The sequence below is a fragment of the Macaca nemestrina genome, chromosome 14 (assembly GCF_043159975.1).
Source record: "Macaca nemestrina isolate mMacNem1 chromosome 14, mMacNem.hap1, whole genome shotgun sequence".
Taxonomy (NCBI): domain Eukaryota; kingdom Metazoa; phylum Chordata; class Mammalia; order Primates; family Cercopithecidae; genus Macaca; species Macaca nemestrina.
The window spans coordinates 72,196,608-72,213,257 of record NC_092138.1 but is presented as its reverse complement, the minus strand read 5'-3'; the positions used below and the strand labels follow the sequence as shown (position 1 = coordinate 72,213,257).

The 16,650-nt window shown below is 40.2% G+C and overlaps 2 protein-coding genes across 2 annotated transcripts in view; both read left to right on the top strand.

Annotated features, from left to right (window-relative positions):
* Window positions 1-16,650, top strand: part of LOC105480993 (glutamate ionotropic receptor NMDA type subunit 3A) — a 171,571-nt gene that overhangs the window by 142,044 nt on the left and 12,877 nt on the right. The gene's annotated exons all lie outside the window — the stretch shown is intronic.
* LOC105480992 (protein phosphatase 3 regulatory subunit B, beta) lies at window positions 4,500-5,564 on the top strand. The gene has a single exon (XM_071078092.1). The coding sequence runs from the start codon at window positions 4,566-4,568 to the stop codon at window positions 5,085-5,087; it is 522 nt and encodes a 173-aa protein (XP_070934193.1). The 5' UTR covers window positions 4,500-4,565; the 3' UTR covers window positions 5,088-5,564.

Here is a 16,650-nt window from a genome sequence, read left to right as displayed (position 1 = left end):
TTACAGAGAAAATTGAAACAAATGTGTCCCATAATAATGCTGAACTACATAGTTTGTGAAACGTAGAACAATAAGAACTCAACTTCACATTGACTAAAAGTCCAGATCTAGCATAATGTTACATCCTCTACAGCATGGAGTAGAATGGTTCTGCTTGTACACCTGAATTATTTCAGTGAAGTGTTACCACCTTCCCAGTACTGTCTGTGTAACCATTCTATATTCCTGTGACAAGATTTCACCTTCTTATGTAACATTTCTATATATACTACCTCATCTGATTCTTACAATAACACATCAGTAGATAAAGCAGGTGTAAGTATTATCACCATTTCACAGTTGAGTATGTTGAGGCTGGTACAGCAATAGCTTCACTCAAAGGCTCACAGCTAACGAGGTAAAGAGCTGAGGCTGGAACCAACTATTTACCTCCTACGCTCTCTCCTTTACCCTTTGCTACCTCCTAACCACACACTCACATAGGGAAATACAGCTGACTAAGAGTTTTCACCCTGGAACCTTCTTTCTAAATGACTATCAAGGAATTACTCAGAAGAATGTAAGTGAGGAATCCTTAAGAGTGCCTGATGGGCCAGTGATGTTGGTTACTTTGTTTCTCAAGACTGCAATGGAAGGTCTGTAATCAGTCCTTAAAGAGTTCTGAACAGGAGGAGCCAACTTTTATGCTGGTATAGTGTGTGAGCAGCCTGTGGCATACTGTAACCAATACATGAGGAGTGTTGTTAAGTGGCCACATGTACACTTAAGTGTCCAGGGCAGGCTGGTATCCTTTAAGACTTCATCTCTACTAGCAAGGTAAGTAACAATAAAATTAGTAATAATAGCAATAATGATAATGACTTATTATATTGACTAACATTAGCTTTAATACTCATAAAACTGTACAAAATATATATTATTAGCCCCATTTTTCATATGGGAAAGCTAATATCAAGCGACTTGTCCAAGGTCTTACTGCTCCTAAGTGGACAGTTAAGATTTGATGTTGTCCCATTTTAAATCCTTTCTACCTTATAATACCTAATTAATAATACCTAATAATACCTCTTGTTAACCTAATTAATTCAGTCAATTGGGGTAATAATTCAACCATCAAATATTTTAGCTTCCAAATCTTTCCATTTCCATTAAACTGTCTAGATCTGTGATGTCCAATATGATGGCCACATGTAGTTACTGAGCACTGGGAATGTTATGAGCTCTAATTGACATGTACAAAAAAATAAAATACAGTAAAAAAATGTGTAAAACAACTCATTCATAAATGATAATATTGATTACATGTTGAAATGGTAATGCTTTGGATATGTTGGGTTAATATAAATATATTATTAAAATTCACTTTTTTGCTTTTTAATGTCACTAAAAATTTTAAACTACATATATAATTAGACAGCACTGCTATAGATTATTATTTCAAGATTCATCTATTTTATCCCCACATACTGATCTCACAGAGAATGAAAAACCCGTATGAAAATGCTTTTGCTGTTGAATTATTCTCATGGCATGAGCCTATAACATAAGATATCAAAACACTGTGTTCTGTAGTATATGTCAGACTGTCTTTATTTTTTACCATAATCCAAGCAAGAAAATATGTCATATTGCAAACCCAGAATGATCTGGTATTCCTTTATCATATATACATATACTATATTTAGTTTTACAACTTTATGAAGTAAACTTTTTACAACTTTATAAACAACTTTATGAAGTAATAGTACTTCCCCTTACTGATGATACTTTCTCTTCAATTATCTGCTATTCTATTTTTTTGATGTTGCTTGTAACTCACTAAACCAACTTCATCACTCACTAGTGTGTTGTAACCCACAGTTTGTAAAACTCACAAGAGTGTGCAAGTGAGATACTGATTCTGTCTACACAGAGGTGAAGGGATATTTTAGCAAATAATAAGATGGACCTGGCAGTAATGAATGAGCTGGTGGAGGCCTATAGCTATAGCAAGATCTGTGGCCCATTCAGTTGGCAAAACTGAAGGGAGTTCAAAACGCTTCCTCTCTCCTATAGAGTCAGCACGAATGGACCTGTCTAATGCCCATCTGTTGTTCTGTCTGCTCAGCATTACCCCTGTTCTTATAAGGAAGAGCATGTGCTTCTTTTGGTACCTGCTCTTCCTACCCAGCCCCCACTTCCCCACTCCCCCGCCCCAGCTCCACCCGTGAGGTTCAAATGGAAACTCCCATATGTTATAAACCATGTCTGATGGCTCATAGGTGGGAACCCAACCCAAGTGAAACCACTCAGAGCCTACTCCTGGGATTTGTGGGCATCTAACTAGAACAGGGAAAAGTCCGTCTTTTCTGATAATAAAATCCCCAAAGTCTTAACTTGGAATCTGTCACTAGTTGTGTCCTCTGCAATGTAGAAGAATTGCTTTATCATAGGAGAGAGTGAAGGAAAGAGAAGCAGAGGTGAAAGGCACAGAGAGGTCAATGGGCCCAACTCCTTGCAGGGCCAGCTTCATGGGCATGTGGCCCATGCAGTCACTTAAGGTCCCGTACTTGGTTTATGTTCTTCTGTGGCCATCTTGAAGCTCTTAATCATTTTCAAACAAAGGACACCGCAAATTACATAACTGGTCCTGAGGCGTTGGTTCCAATTTTTCCTTAAACCCAGTGGGATCCTCATCCTTCCTAAGACTGAATCATTCAGCTCTTCTTTAGATTATGTGAGATTCTTCCAACAAATTATCTTTTGTGCTAAACTTCTTAGAGGTAGATTCTTTTACTTGCAGCCAAGAAACTGGACTACACTGTGGTCAAAGACACAGGATGAGACCAATAACACAATTCTAGAGGCTCCCAGCCCCATTGCATTCCCAAAAGATACAGTTCTGTCCTTGCCCCTCAGGTTTCTGATTTTTTCAGAACTACACCTGCAGGGCCTGGATATCTCCCCAGAGAGTCCAGAAAGGTCTTTGTGCTTTAGAAAGAACACAGGCTACAGTGGTTGGTAGCATTTAGAGACTAACACTGGTTTTAGGCATCTTGTAATATAATTTAAGGTGGTATCCTTAATATTGCAAATTCAGTAGGTTTATATCCAAACTGTACCATGCTCATTTCTCTGAATAACTGAAAAGCAAGCAAATAAGTAAAATAAAACATGTTCCAATATCACAGTCTAATTGGGAAAAGGGGTTTCATTTGTGTAATGCCCATAATCGGCTTTAAAACATATCCATGGATTATCGTTTGTTTACAGAGGAAAGTAAAATGGCCAGACCTAATGATGAGGTGATCAGTGGCTTAGTTTTGCTAATTCCAGCATGGTTATCTTTAGACTGATATTTTGGCTGAACCATAGAACACAGAACTTGCCAACATTTTTTAAAGTGAAGGAGTGTTTGCCTCTTTCAGTTTGATTTAGTGGCCTGAGGTTTCCCCAAGTCCCTTTGAACTGTTTGCTCTTGAACCGCATTTGTTTCTTATGCATTTGGAGTGATTGATGTGCTCCTAAGGAAGAAGGAATAGGAGGGAGCATGTGAGATTAGTCTTCAACAGAAATAACAAATCTAGTTGAAACAAAAGGAGAAAAGTGAGATCATCCAGAGGTTACTGTCACTCTCAACACACACAAAGGTTTCTTTGGGCAGACTGCAGACGTTCCCCCAAAGTATTCTGCAGAATAGCCGCCAGGCACCAACAACAAAGATGTGACTTGGGCATGAGATGATAGATTCGAGGGAACAGAGTAACGGAAGTTGTGTTCTTGAGAACTGTGTCATCTTGAAAAATGCCCTGAATTCAGCATTGTTTATATTCCTCCGGAATATGTTAGTGCCTGTAGGTGATCCATGTGAGAAATTCTGGTCTGGTCTCTTACAAACACTCTGAATCCTATGTCCTGAAAAAGTTACAGAAGGATGTCAAGCCTGGCTTCCCCTCCCACGGAATCATGGAAAACATACTATATCAATGCCTTGATGTGCCACCTTGTTTCGTCCTTACACTAGGTCTGTAAAGCAAGTATACAGTGTCCTTGGTTGTAGTTCAGTCATTCGGCATATATTTACTAAGCACATATTGCCTGTGAAGCACTATGCTTCTGGGATACTGCAGCGAATAATACAGATGTGACCCCTTCTCCTTCGGCGCTTACTTTCTCAGATAAAAAAAGGGGGGAGGGGACATTAAGTAGATAAAATAATTGCCAGGGGAATTGGGGTTATCATGGAAAGGTACAAGAGTTTGAGAGAAGGATAAAGAGAAGGGGCAGCCCAGCTTTCCACCTCTGCCTCTCCCAGGCACCCCCAGGCTCCATTCTCTCCTCCCTATACCCCTGCCCAGACAGCACCCACCTCCCCTTCCGCCCCCTTTTCCCTCCTTCTTTCCCTCCTCTCTCCGCTCCCTCTCTGACCTGCCGCCCCTCCCTCCGCTCCCCTGCCCTTCTGCTCTACCAAGGCCCCCAGGAGCCCTCTACCCTCACCCCATGGCCCAACCGTCCGGGCACGCGCCCCGCCCGAGCCCACCGCCCCTGCGCCCTCCTCCCACCCTGTGAGCCGTGGCCGTTGCCAGATGTCCACAATGGGAAACGAGGCCAGTTACCCGGCGGAGATGTGCGCCCACTTTGACAATGATGAAATTAAAAGGCTGGGCAGGAGGTTTCGGAAGTTGGACTTGGACAAATCAGGCTCTCTGAGCGTGGAGGAGTTCATGTCCCTGCCGGAGCTGCGCCACAACCCGTTGGTGCGGCGAGTGATCGACGTCTTCGACACCAACGACGATGGAGAAGTGGACTTCAAGGAATTCATCCTGGGGACCTCTCAGTTCAGCGTCAAGGGCGACGAGGAGCAGAAGTTGAGGTTTGCGTTTAGCATTTACGACATGGATAAAGATGGCTACATTTCCAACGGGGAGCTCTTCCAGGTGCTGAAGATGATGGTGGGCAACAACCTGCCGGACTGGCAGCTCCAGCAGCTGGTCGACAAAACCATCCTCATCCTGGACAAGGATGGCGATGGGAAGATATCCTTTGAGGAATTCAGTGCTGTGGTCAGAGACCTGGAGATCCACAAGAAGCTGGTCCTCATCGTGTGAGCCTTTTTCTTACAAGCACCACCCAACAACTTTTGCTTTCTTCCCTACCTCTTTCAAGATTTGCTCAAGATGTCCAACTGTCTCTCTGACTTAGCTGAAAGTATTTCTCTTTGTGAAGCCATATGTCCCAACAGGAGCTTCATCACCAGCTCAGTGCTATTAATTCTTCTCTGAATGACTCAGGGTACCCTATGAGGGGAAGAGCAAGTCAATTGAGCATAGTGGGGAAAGAAAAGGAAATGCCTTTTATAAACATCTTTGTTTTGATCCAAAGACCAAACTAGAACTTTGAAAGTTCAAAAATAAGAAAATATACATTTTTGCTGTTATTTCTCATCATTTTGTTTATGGGAGGAAATTTATAATTTGCATGGGTGTTAGGTGAACTGTTTTCATTTGCTTGTGTTCAGATATCTTGTCAGATTGTTAACTTCCTATTGTAGCAACAGGGACAAATATATTTATCTTTGCTGGGCATCTTGTAATCACTTTTCTTGGGGGACAAAATCCTATCTTTTCCTTCAGTGGATTGCAGCCCCATTCCCCACAATGCATCCAGAAATCGCTGTGCATGTTTGAGGGGTAGGAGTTCATTTGGCCTCCTCCTGACTCGTTGCTCCAGCTCCTGGACAGAAACTAGCTTCAGGGCTCTTATAGGAAATGCTAAGCCTGGACTAAGTGCCCAGCTCAGTCATCATCCTCATTGGCAGTGGGTTTCCAGGGTTGGCAGCCCACACCAGCATTAAGTTCAATGAAGGGGACCTCCAGCTAAATAGGGCAAGGAAAGTGTTCTCCCAGAAAGTGCTCTCACCTCGAACACTGGTCCCTACCCCTCAGGTGGAGAGAATGGGACATTTAGTTAGTTGTCCCACGGAGGAGAGGCAGTAAAGATTCAGGCTGCAGTGGAATCTCCCTAGGATGCTGAAGTGGCATTATGTCTGTGCTCAGAGATGCAGAGACTGACAATTGTGTCTCCACAGCAGAGGTGGATGCTAGCTACACTAGCTATGCTGATTTTGAAAATCAGATCTGGGGCATAGCAGAGAAGCTGAGAGCTCTCTCATTCCAGGAAGCCTTTTCCCTAGTGGAACATTCAGCGCAGAAGTCCTCACACCTTAATAGATTTCCACCACTGGGAGCCTGTGGTTCCGGGGGAGATTCAGAATGCAAGTGTCTCTTCCCACTCATTTATGTCATGTTGGTAGCTTTAGATCAGCCATGGTGAGGAGAGAACAAAAGCTTTTAGTTGTTTTTGTTTTGTTTTGTTTTGTTTTGGAAAATCGGTTTGCCAGTAAATACATCACTGCCTGTACGCCAAATGTTACCAGCTCCCTGAGGTCCCACATACTATTGTCAGTTCTCAGAGCACAAACTGTTCTCAGAAGAGCAGGGCTAGGACTTGTCCCAGCATCTGTGGCTCCACACCAATCCCCTTTCTCACAGAGAACCACTTCCCATATAAGATGCTTAAGGCTCTCGAAATAGCAGAACAAATAAAACATACTCTCCCTACACTTGCTTAGCTAAGGGATACCACTCAGGTAACTTTTTTCAGGACATGGAAGATCTATTTCAAGGAGATTTACTGCTATTTTATTTGGAAGAAGCTGGCAACTGGTCTTGACCAAAAATAGAAAAAAAAAAGTTCACAAATTTAATCACTTGCAGGGAACCTATCTATCAAGGCACCCTACCATATACGTTTTTATGTAATAGATTACTTAGAAACCACAAAAATAGGAATCCTTGCCCCTTCAATTCCTGTTCAACCCTAAAAATTGTGATAACGCTCCCAACCCTGTGGTGATCAGGGTTATGCAATGTTCAAAGATTCAGACACACCTGGGTTTGGATTCAGTTGCAACTAGGTTGTTATCACACTGACTTCTTTTTAGCTGTGTAAGCATGAATAATTTACTTAGCCTGTCTGTGTCTTTCCACCTAATTAAAAAGAGGATCCTTCCCAGGGTTATTTTGAGGATTCAAAAAGGCATGCAACACAGCTGGAGCACAATTCCATTTCATTCAACTAATTCCCTTCCCTTCCCCCTTCCTCCCCTTCTACAAGATCAATATGTAAAGGAGACATGAGGCTCACTGGTTGCTTTTGAATACTTACTTAGTTCTTAGCTACACCCACTCTAAAATTAACTGGACATTTGTGTACAGCCCATATCCAAGCCTACAGAGAAAACAATGGGAACAATTTCAAGGTCCTCCCCACTCCTTCATTTGCAGAGGGGACAACAGACTTTCTGACTTGAGAGCTGGAGAAATTTTAAAAGAAAATCTCTCATTCCAGCCCAACCTATTTAACTTTTTGTGGAGGAATTTTACATGGAGAAAGTGCGCACATGTCATGCTAGCCAAGAGGACATTATTGTCATTAAAGAGAGACATTATTTATATACCCTGCAATGTGCACATTAAAGTATGGAAATTTTAAAATTATGACTAAGGGTTTGAAACATATTGGATTACATGCTCACATTTAACAAAGAGAGGAAATGTATTTCAGTTTCTGGAGTGGCTGGAATTTACAAGCTAATTGTCCAATAAATCTACTCAAGATAATTACCCAAGGCTTTGTGGCAATGACCTTGAACTGAGAGCCTGTATCCGGATTTAGCACTGGAAAGATCTAACTGGAAATTTGGGTTAAAAGAATCACATTTATTCCCAAATCAGAATACTTTGTTTTTCCTGTCAGTTAATTGCCAGTTGCCAACAAATCTAGTTCTATACAGTTTCTTGGGATGATGATAATAAACATTTATTGAGCAATTGTCCCATAACTTTTGATATAACCTTTGTTATACATATAATTTAATCATCATAACAACACTGTGAGTCTGGTGCCATTATTTCAGCATTACAGATGAGCCATGTAGAGATCTAGAATCTTCTCCAAAGTCACGCAGCTGGTAAGTGGCAAAGCAAGGATTTGAACCAGGCTTTCTGACCCCAAATCCTGAGCTTTATTTCTACCTCTCTGCATTTATCTTATTTTTATAGTTCCTATATCTACCTGTCACAAATTATTTATTATAGTCTTAACCATGTATGTAATCAAATCAAGCCTCAGTTTTCATAAATGATGAAACTGAAGCCCAAAGAGGTAAACTGCTTGTCAAAGAACAAGCAGCCTCCACCTCTTTGGTTCTATGCATTGCAATGAAACAGATATGTTAGGCAAAACAGTTTTAAACCATGTTCCACCGTTGGCTCATCTTGAGAAACAGGTGACAGTATTTAGATTAAACCGATAACACAAACCAATATGCTCTGAGGCTATAGAGATCAGTCACAATATGTTGTTATGAATCCTATGTTAATGGATTGTGTCTGCTCTCTACCATATGCTGCTATCCCCAGACCACTAGACACTCTTTTTGAAACAGAAAAAAATACGGCTTCAGCAAATTCAATTTAGCTTTGGTGTATATTCTATCATGCTTTAGAAACATTCTCAAGGAAAAAATATCTTCCAAACATTTTTGTTAATTACAAATTCCTAAGCCACTGTCTGAGGAACAGTGTGAATTTTTTAAATGAAGACAATTTTTATTTTAAAAAATTACAAATTCCATTCTCCACTTACACTACTGATTCTTTCTGTCTGTTAAAAGAGAGAGTAGGTAGTTAGTCTGCTGTGGTGTTATATCTATTTTGAATACTGTGAACGGGGGAGGCTCGGGTGTTTTTAAAAACAGAGTGTCGGCGGGGTGCGGTGGCTCATGCCTGTAATCCCAGCACTTTGGGAGGCCAAGATGGGCAGATCATGAGGTCAGGAGATCGAGACCATCCTGACCAACATTGTGAAACCCCGTCTCTACTGAAAATACAAAAATTAACTGGGCGTGGTGGCACATGCCTGTAATCCCAGCTACTCAGACGGCTGAGGCAGGAGAATTGCTTGAACCAAAGAGAAAGAGGTTGCAGTGAGCTGAGATCGCACCACTGCACTCCAGCCTGGGTGACAGAGCAAGACTCCATCTCAAAAAAAAAAAAACAAAACAAAAAAACAAAAAAAAAACCAGAATGTCATTATGGTAGAGGAACAAGGCCACTAGACTGAGAATCAGACTGGACTCCTCTGCTGCTGTGTCAACTACCATACCTATCCCAGTAGCCAATGACTGTGAACTATAAATCATGAATCATCAAGAATTAGCTGATTCATAATGAAAAATTATAACACTGAAGGGTCACAATAGTAGCAATAAAGCTGTGTAGATCAGAAGACAGTCTGAGCACTCACAGGCTAACTCTGACCTACAAATGTTTGCTTTTGTTGTTACTGGTTTTACATGGTGTTTGTTCTCACAATGCTTTTTAAAAATTGCCAATATTTTAAAAATCTGAAGATTTGAAATAAAAACCTAAATTACTACAAAGAAATGCAGGTCACTCTCACATGGAGGTAGCCTTTTATTGACTAAGGAGTCTCTGAAATATTGAGATGAAATTAAGAGTTTCAGTGAAGAAAAATTAACACAGTTACACTCTTTGGCACAGAAGTTTAAAATGGACTGAAGTGTTCACTATTTTTCAAAAATATAACAATGGATACAAAATATTTATCCCCACAATCAGTATTTTCTAATGCCTGAAACAGTAGAAGAATGTACAATAATCAAAATAAGTATAGCTGTGTAAAATTTCAAACTTTCATATAATAAAATATAACAAAGATAACAAGAAAACATAAAAAGGGGAAACATAACATGTTAGCAAAAGGGTTAGCAGTTTTTCAACAAAAAGCCTCACTGTGTCTGATGTGCATAAATAAATATGCAAAAAAGTCATTATTGATTCATACAAAAGGAGATAGGTAAAACAAACATGGAAAAATAGCCTTGTTAATTCAATAAATACAACTTACAATATTTAAAACAGGAAAAATGATTAATTATAAAAGAATTGGCAAAAATAGAAGCTTTCTAGGCATTGCGGTATCTTTGGTGGCACTGGGAATGGCTTCCACCCTTTTTACGGGACATTTTACACATCCCAAGTCATCAGAACAGTTGTATCCTTTGACCGGGTAATCTTGCTCATTGCAATATGTATCTCAAAGAAATAAAAATATTTTAAAATGCTACACACGGCCAGGCGCGGTGGCTCACATCTTTAATCCCAGCACTTTGGGAGGCCGAGGCAGGCGGATCACTTGAGGTCAGGAGTTCAAGACCAGCCTGGCCAACATGCTGAAACCCCATCTCTATTAAAAAATACAAAAATCAGCTGGACGTGGTGGCACATGCCTTTAGTCCCAGCTACTTGGGAGGCTGAGGCAGGAGAATCACTTGAAACCAAAAGGTGGAGGTTGCAGTGAGTCGAGATCACTCCACTACATTCTGCCCTGGGAGACAGAGTGAAGCTCCATCTCAAAAAAAGAAAAAAAAAAATGCTATACACAAAATGTTTTATTGTAGCAATATTTGTCATATATACAATAAATAATAATATTTAAAAACTTAAATACCTACAGTTTGGGAGTAGTCAATTATAACAAAAACAATAGGGATAGTATTAGGCCACTGAAGTTAATAAATAAAATAATAGTTAGAAAATAATATTTTTAGAAATTAATATTAAAATAGTTTATTATGTTAGAAAATAAATTCTTTTAAAAGCATAATGCAAACTTGTTATATCCTATATTTAGAACTCTGAAAAATATGTGTGCCTAATATATATGGTCATTGTTCAGCAGAGAAAATGGAGAATTGAAAGTAATTGTTTTATAGTACAAGGATTATGGGTAATCTCACATTTAGTTTTTAAAAATATTTTTCTGAGTCGTTTTAATAATAAATTTTTCAAAAAAACTGCACAACAGAGCTAATGTGGCAAATTAAGTGCCATTTCAACCCTAAAAGATGGTCGCCCAAGCTTAGAAGAGATGGGGGCTCAAGAATCGCAAGAAACAGGGAGAGAGAAGAATCTTCACAGCAACATGGGCAGCGCCATGTTGATGAGCCACTAAGCAGTTTCCAGGTTAGAGGAATGCAGAGAGTGCTGTCAAAATCCTTGTTTAATCCAAATGTGTGAGCACTACTCACTTAGGCTCATGCAGTGTCTCCCTGGATTTTGTGTTAATAAATTATCTCCTCTTCTGTTTCTTTTGTTAAGTGTGATCTTTCACTATGTCTTGGTAAATGAGAAAATTCCAGGTTCTCTGAATGAATCTCTTTTTTCTCCATCTTCATGATTCTTGTTAAATATACATGTTTTAATTCCGAATGAGTGCACTGCATAATCTTACCTAACTCTCTTCAACCGGACTTTCTCCTCTGGGAAACTCTGTCTTTGGTATATTTGGAGCCCACATTTTATGTGGATATGATTCTCCTACTTCAAGAAAAGAAATGAGACACAGAGACAAAGTATAGAGAAAGAAAAAGTGGGCCCAGGGGACTGGCGCTCAGCATACAGAGGACCCACGCCAGCTTTTTCTTTCTCTATACTTTGTCTCTGTGTCTCATTTCTTTTCTCAAGTCTCTCGTTCCACCTAATGAGAAACACCCACAGGTCTGGAGGGGCAGGCCACCCCTTCAACTCCCCAACAAGGGGCCATATGTATAGACACAGCAAGGAATCTGCCAAGTTCTTCTGAGCAACTAACTACTCTTCTGGGCAAAATAATCAGGAGGCAAAAAATAGATAGATAGATAGATAGATAGATAGATAGATAGATAGATAGATAGATAATAGATAGATAGATAGATAGATAGATAGATAGATAGATAGATAGATAAAATAGATACCAGGTCTTCAAAATTAGAAATAGCATTTGCTTCTTCCTTGTCCTGCTTCCAAGCATCTATGAGTCATCCATATTTCAGAAGCACCATAGCCTTTTTCTTTTCCTTACCTCTCATTAAAATTATTGTTCCTCCCCCTGTCACCAGCTCTCTTATTAAGGAAAAAAATTTTTGAACATCAGCATTTGGCTGTGCAGATCCAGAGAGGAGATGATACAAAGCTTAGTGCATTAGGTCACGGAAAAATACAATTATTCTCCCAGGTTCTTGAAGTCGTTTTGCTCTGGGGAAAAATATTTAATAGGAAATCTTCAGAGTAAATGTATTGAACACTTACTATATACTAGGCTGTTGGAGACAGGCAAAAGCAGCACAGCCTTACCCTGTCAGAGAAGACTTCCTAAAACAGTCTCCACCCGTTCATTTCTGAGATCTGCATCAGGATACAGTCTATCTCAAAAGAAGTTATATTCACACCTTGGAGCTAGAAGACCTTAATCATTTAAACAGTACATATATTGAATCAGATTATACGGTTGCAAGCAACAGATTTTTTTTTTTTTTTTTTTTTGAGATGGAGTCTTGCTCTGTTGCCCAGGCTGGATTGCAGTGGTGCAATTTCAGCTCACTGCAGCCTCTGCCTCCCAAGTTCAAGCAATTCTCCTGCCTCAGCCTCCCGAGTAGCTGGGACTACAGGCATGTGCCACCATGCCTGGCTAATTTTTGTATTTTTAGTAGAGACCATGTTGGTCAGGCTGGTCTCAAACTCCTGACCTCAGGTGATCCACTTGCCTCAGCCTCCGAAAGTGCTGGGAGTCCAGGCGTGAGTCATTGCACCTAGTTGCAACAGATTTTTAAACTTAAGCAAAAACCTATCAAAAGAATAATGGGAAAGCTCGATGTTTTGAAGTAAGAAGGAGAGTAACAGATGAAGCCTCGAACCACAGCACTCCAAGGATGCTAATGCAGGAACTAGGGAACTATGTCTTTGGGGCACTGACATTGGAAATGACTTTTAATTGAGAATGTCCACCTCCACCCTTCTCTCTTAAAGAATTGCTCTAGGAAGCTTTTGTGATATAATGAGACTGTTTGGATCAGGGGTGGGGGGAATTATACAAATTTATTTTATACAAAAAAATCCTAGTTTTCATATGCTTTCATTCATTTGTTTAAAAAACATTAACAGTGCTGGGCACTGTTCTAAGCAATTAGAATATGTACCGAGCAAAATGGACAAAAATGCTGCCCTCCTGTAGCTTACATTCTACTTTGGTAGGGAAATAGGCAATAAACAAATAATCACGTATTATATCAGGAGAGAAATAAAGCAAAGTAAGAGAGATAGATTGTGTCTGAAAGAGGATGGAAGGGGGAACAGAATTTGCCTTTTTAAGCACAGTGATTAGTAAACTTCACAGATAGGTGACATTTGAGAAGAAACCTAAAGAAAGTGAGGGAAGGAGCAATATTGATTCCTGGCAGAAGAGTTTACAGGCACAGAACAGAAAATGAAAAGACCCTCAAGCTGCAAGTTGCTCAAGCTGCAAAGTGAACCAGTAAGAGAGAAGAAGAGGAAATAGATCTTGTAAGGTCTCATGGACCATTGCAAGAACTCTGAATTTACTCTGCAAGAGGTAGAAAACCATCACAAGGCGTTGAGCACAGGGGTGACATGACAGCCATTCTTACTGCTGTGAAGAAGACAGAAGTCGTTAGGGAAAACAACTAGGAGGCTGTCTCAATAATCTAGGTGAGGTGAAAGGTGATGGTGGCTTGGATCAGCGTGGTTGGTGGAGGTGGTGGGATGTTGTTGAATTCTGGATATACTTTGAAGGTCAGTTCCACCGTATTTGCAGATACACAGGGTAATGGGATGGTAGAGAAAGACAGGAATCAAAGATGGTTCTAAGGTTTTCTCCCTGTGTCATGGCAAGGATAGAGGTTCATTGAGATGAGAAAGACGGTCCAAGCAGCAGGTTTCAGGGGTAAAATTAGGGGTTTGCTTTTAATGTGTTATCTTTGAAATGTCTATTCATTACCTAAGTAAAGAGGCAGAGTAGGGACTTAGGAAAGAAAAGCCCCCAACTCTTGGGAGTCATTGACATCTTGGTGGGATTTAAAGCTGACTCTGGATGAGAACATGAGTGTAGTTGAAAAACTGAAAGCATGCCTATGTTTACAGTCAGAAAGATGAAGAAGAAAAGCAAAAGAGACGAAGGTACAACAAAGAGAAAGATGGCCGGGCGCGGTGGCTCACGCCTGTAATCCCAGCACTTTGGGAGGCCGAGGCGGGCGGATCACAAGGTCAGGAGATCGAGACTACAGTGAAACCCCGTCTCTACTAAAAATACAAAAAATTAGCCGGGCGCGGTGGCGGGCGCCTGTAGTCCCAGCTACTCGGGAGGCTGAGGCAGGAGAGTGGCGTGAACCCGGGAGGCGGAGCTTGCAGTGAGCCGAGATCGCGCCACTGCACTCCAGCCTGGGCGACAGAGCGAGACTCCGTCTCAAAAAAAAAAAAAAAAAACAAAGAGAAAGAAGTATCACAAAAACAAAGTTGAGAAACTATACCAAAGAGGATGGAGTAATCAATGGCGTCCAAGCTGCCAATACATGAATAACGTGAAAACCGACCATTAGATTTGGCAATATGGAGGCCATTTTTGACTTTTACAGGAATTGTTTGACAGGTAATGGGAGGGGACAAAAGTCTGATTGAAGTGGGTCTCAGGGAGAATGGGAGAAAAGGAATTAGAAGCAATGAGTATAGACAACACTCTAGAAAACCAGAGAAATCAGGTGGTTGCTATGTGTTGGGAGGTGTGGAATGGGCACAAGGAAGGAATAGCTGCATAGATCTTGATTAGTAACATCAAAAATAAATGATGAGTGAAACTCCCTTGCTGGAGACTTGAGAACTAGTCACTAATCTAGCTGTCAGATGTTTCAAGTGACCACATCTGAACAAAATACAAAGCAGGGTTTGGGCAACAACAAAGTTTATAATCTTCTCCTCTACATGTTACTGATCTGGTCAGAGACCACACCTGTGATAATACAAACATCTCCTTTTATCTGAATTTGGTCCGTTCCTAGAAATGTGTTGACTAGTAAATTTATAGATGGTGGAAGCCCTTTCCATTATTTTAAATGGAAAAAAAGTATTCACATCTCATCCAAAAATCTCAAGCAGTTTCCCTAAATTCACTAAAACACTCTTAGGCACCTATAGGTATTTAATATCTAATGCACAATGTATAGATATGTGACAATCTACCAAGAATTTCTGCATAATATAAAACATTTAAAACATTAGTTGTATAATGCATAATTAGTTGGTATTCCTGAATGCAATATGCAGAGTACAGTATCAGATACAAACTATGTTTTTTCTTTACAGTGTAGTAAATATATACTAATGTAAATTAATAATAAAATGCTAAAGAAACATAATGAATTAAATAACATTTAGAAAATTGAAATACATAAGCAAGGCAATTTTTCGAATGATTACTTACTAGTTAAAGAGTTGCCTAAGTGAGATGGGGTGGGCTAGAGTAAGTTTGTGAAGGACCAAGTGGAGCAATAAATGCCTGAGATTTGTCCCTGGCTAAATCCTGGGACAAGCTGGGTGCAGTGACTCACACCTATATTCCCAGCAATTTGGGAAGCGGAGGCGGGCAGATTACCTAAGGTCAGGAGTTCAAGCCTGGCTAATATGGTGAAACCCTGGCTCTACTAAAAATACAAAAATTAGCTGGGTGTGGTAACGCATGCCTGTAATCCCAGCAACTTGGGAGGCTGAGGTATGAGAATCGCTTGAACCCCGGAGGCGGAGGTCGTAGTGAGCCGAGATTGTGCCACTGCACTCTAGTCTGAGCCTCAGAGTGAGACTCTGTCTCAAAAAATCAAATCAAATCAATCAATCCTGTGACAGTCTTCTCTCCTTGGCCCTTGAGTCTCTGGAAGTGTGTGGCTATGAGCTAGCAAATGAAGCTGCAGCTGAAGCAATGGGATAAAGGGGGAAAAAAAAACAACCTCGAAACTTATGTTTGTTTGCATTCTTTTTGCATTCATTTACATGGCTTTTGACAGCATGAGACTGGACTTCTGCTTGCATTTCTGAATGTGCTACCACTCAAGTCACTTGGCAGCTGCAATTATCATTTTGTCTGCATCACCTGAATGTATTTTAAACATTTGATATTGAATATTCATAACTCCTTCTTTTCTTCCTCTGACCAGTAATGAGTATCAAGTTGAGCAGTTTTTTACTAGAAAGTTTTCACTTGATAATATGGGGAAGATGCACATATGCATAGCACATTTAAACAATGTGATCCTAGGGGAGGAACCCCTGAATTACAAAGGCAGCTGTACATCTTGTCACTCAGACTCAGACACAATTGAAACATTTTCTCTGGTGTTCACAGGCAGATGATAGTGGATTTGCCATTCCAATGGGAGTTTTAAATAAAAAAATTTGATAGTCGTTATAGTGAATTGTGAGAATTCAACTAGAAAAGGATACCTATAAATGGCGATCGCTTGACAAGCATTGCAGGCTTTGGCATCAGACAGTCCTGGATCCGCAGCCTGGATCCCGACTTAGTAGCTTGCATGATCTTGGGTAAGTAAGGTTATTAACCCCTATGGACCTCTGCTTGCTCAAATGTGAAATACGGATAATAACACTTAATTTACAGGGTAATTATAAGACCATAATACATATATATTGTATCTGGCATATGTATTAAATGCTCAATTTAAAAACAGTAACTACTTCTGTTAGT

Bases quoted from the DNA above. Each gene is read 5' to 3' on its own strand.
- LOC105480992 (XM_071078092.1), top strand. From the start codon at position 4,566: ATGTCCACAATGGGAAACGAGGCCAGTTACCCGGCGGAGATGTGCGCC.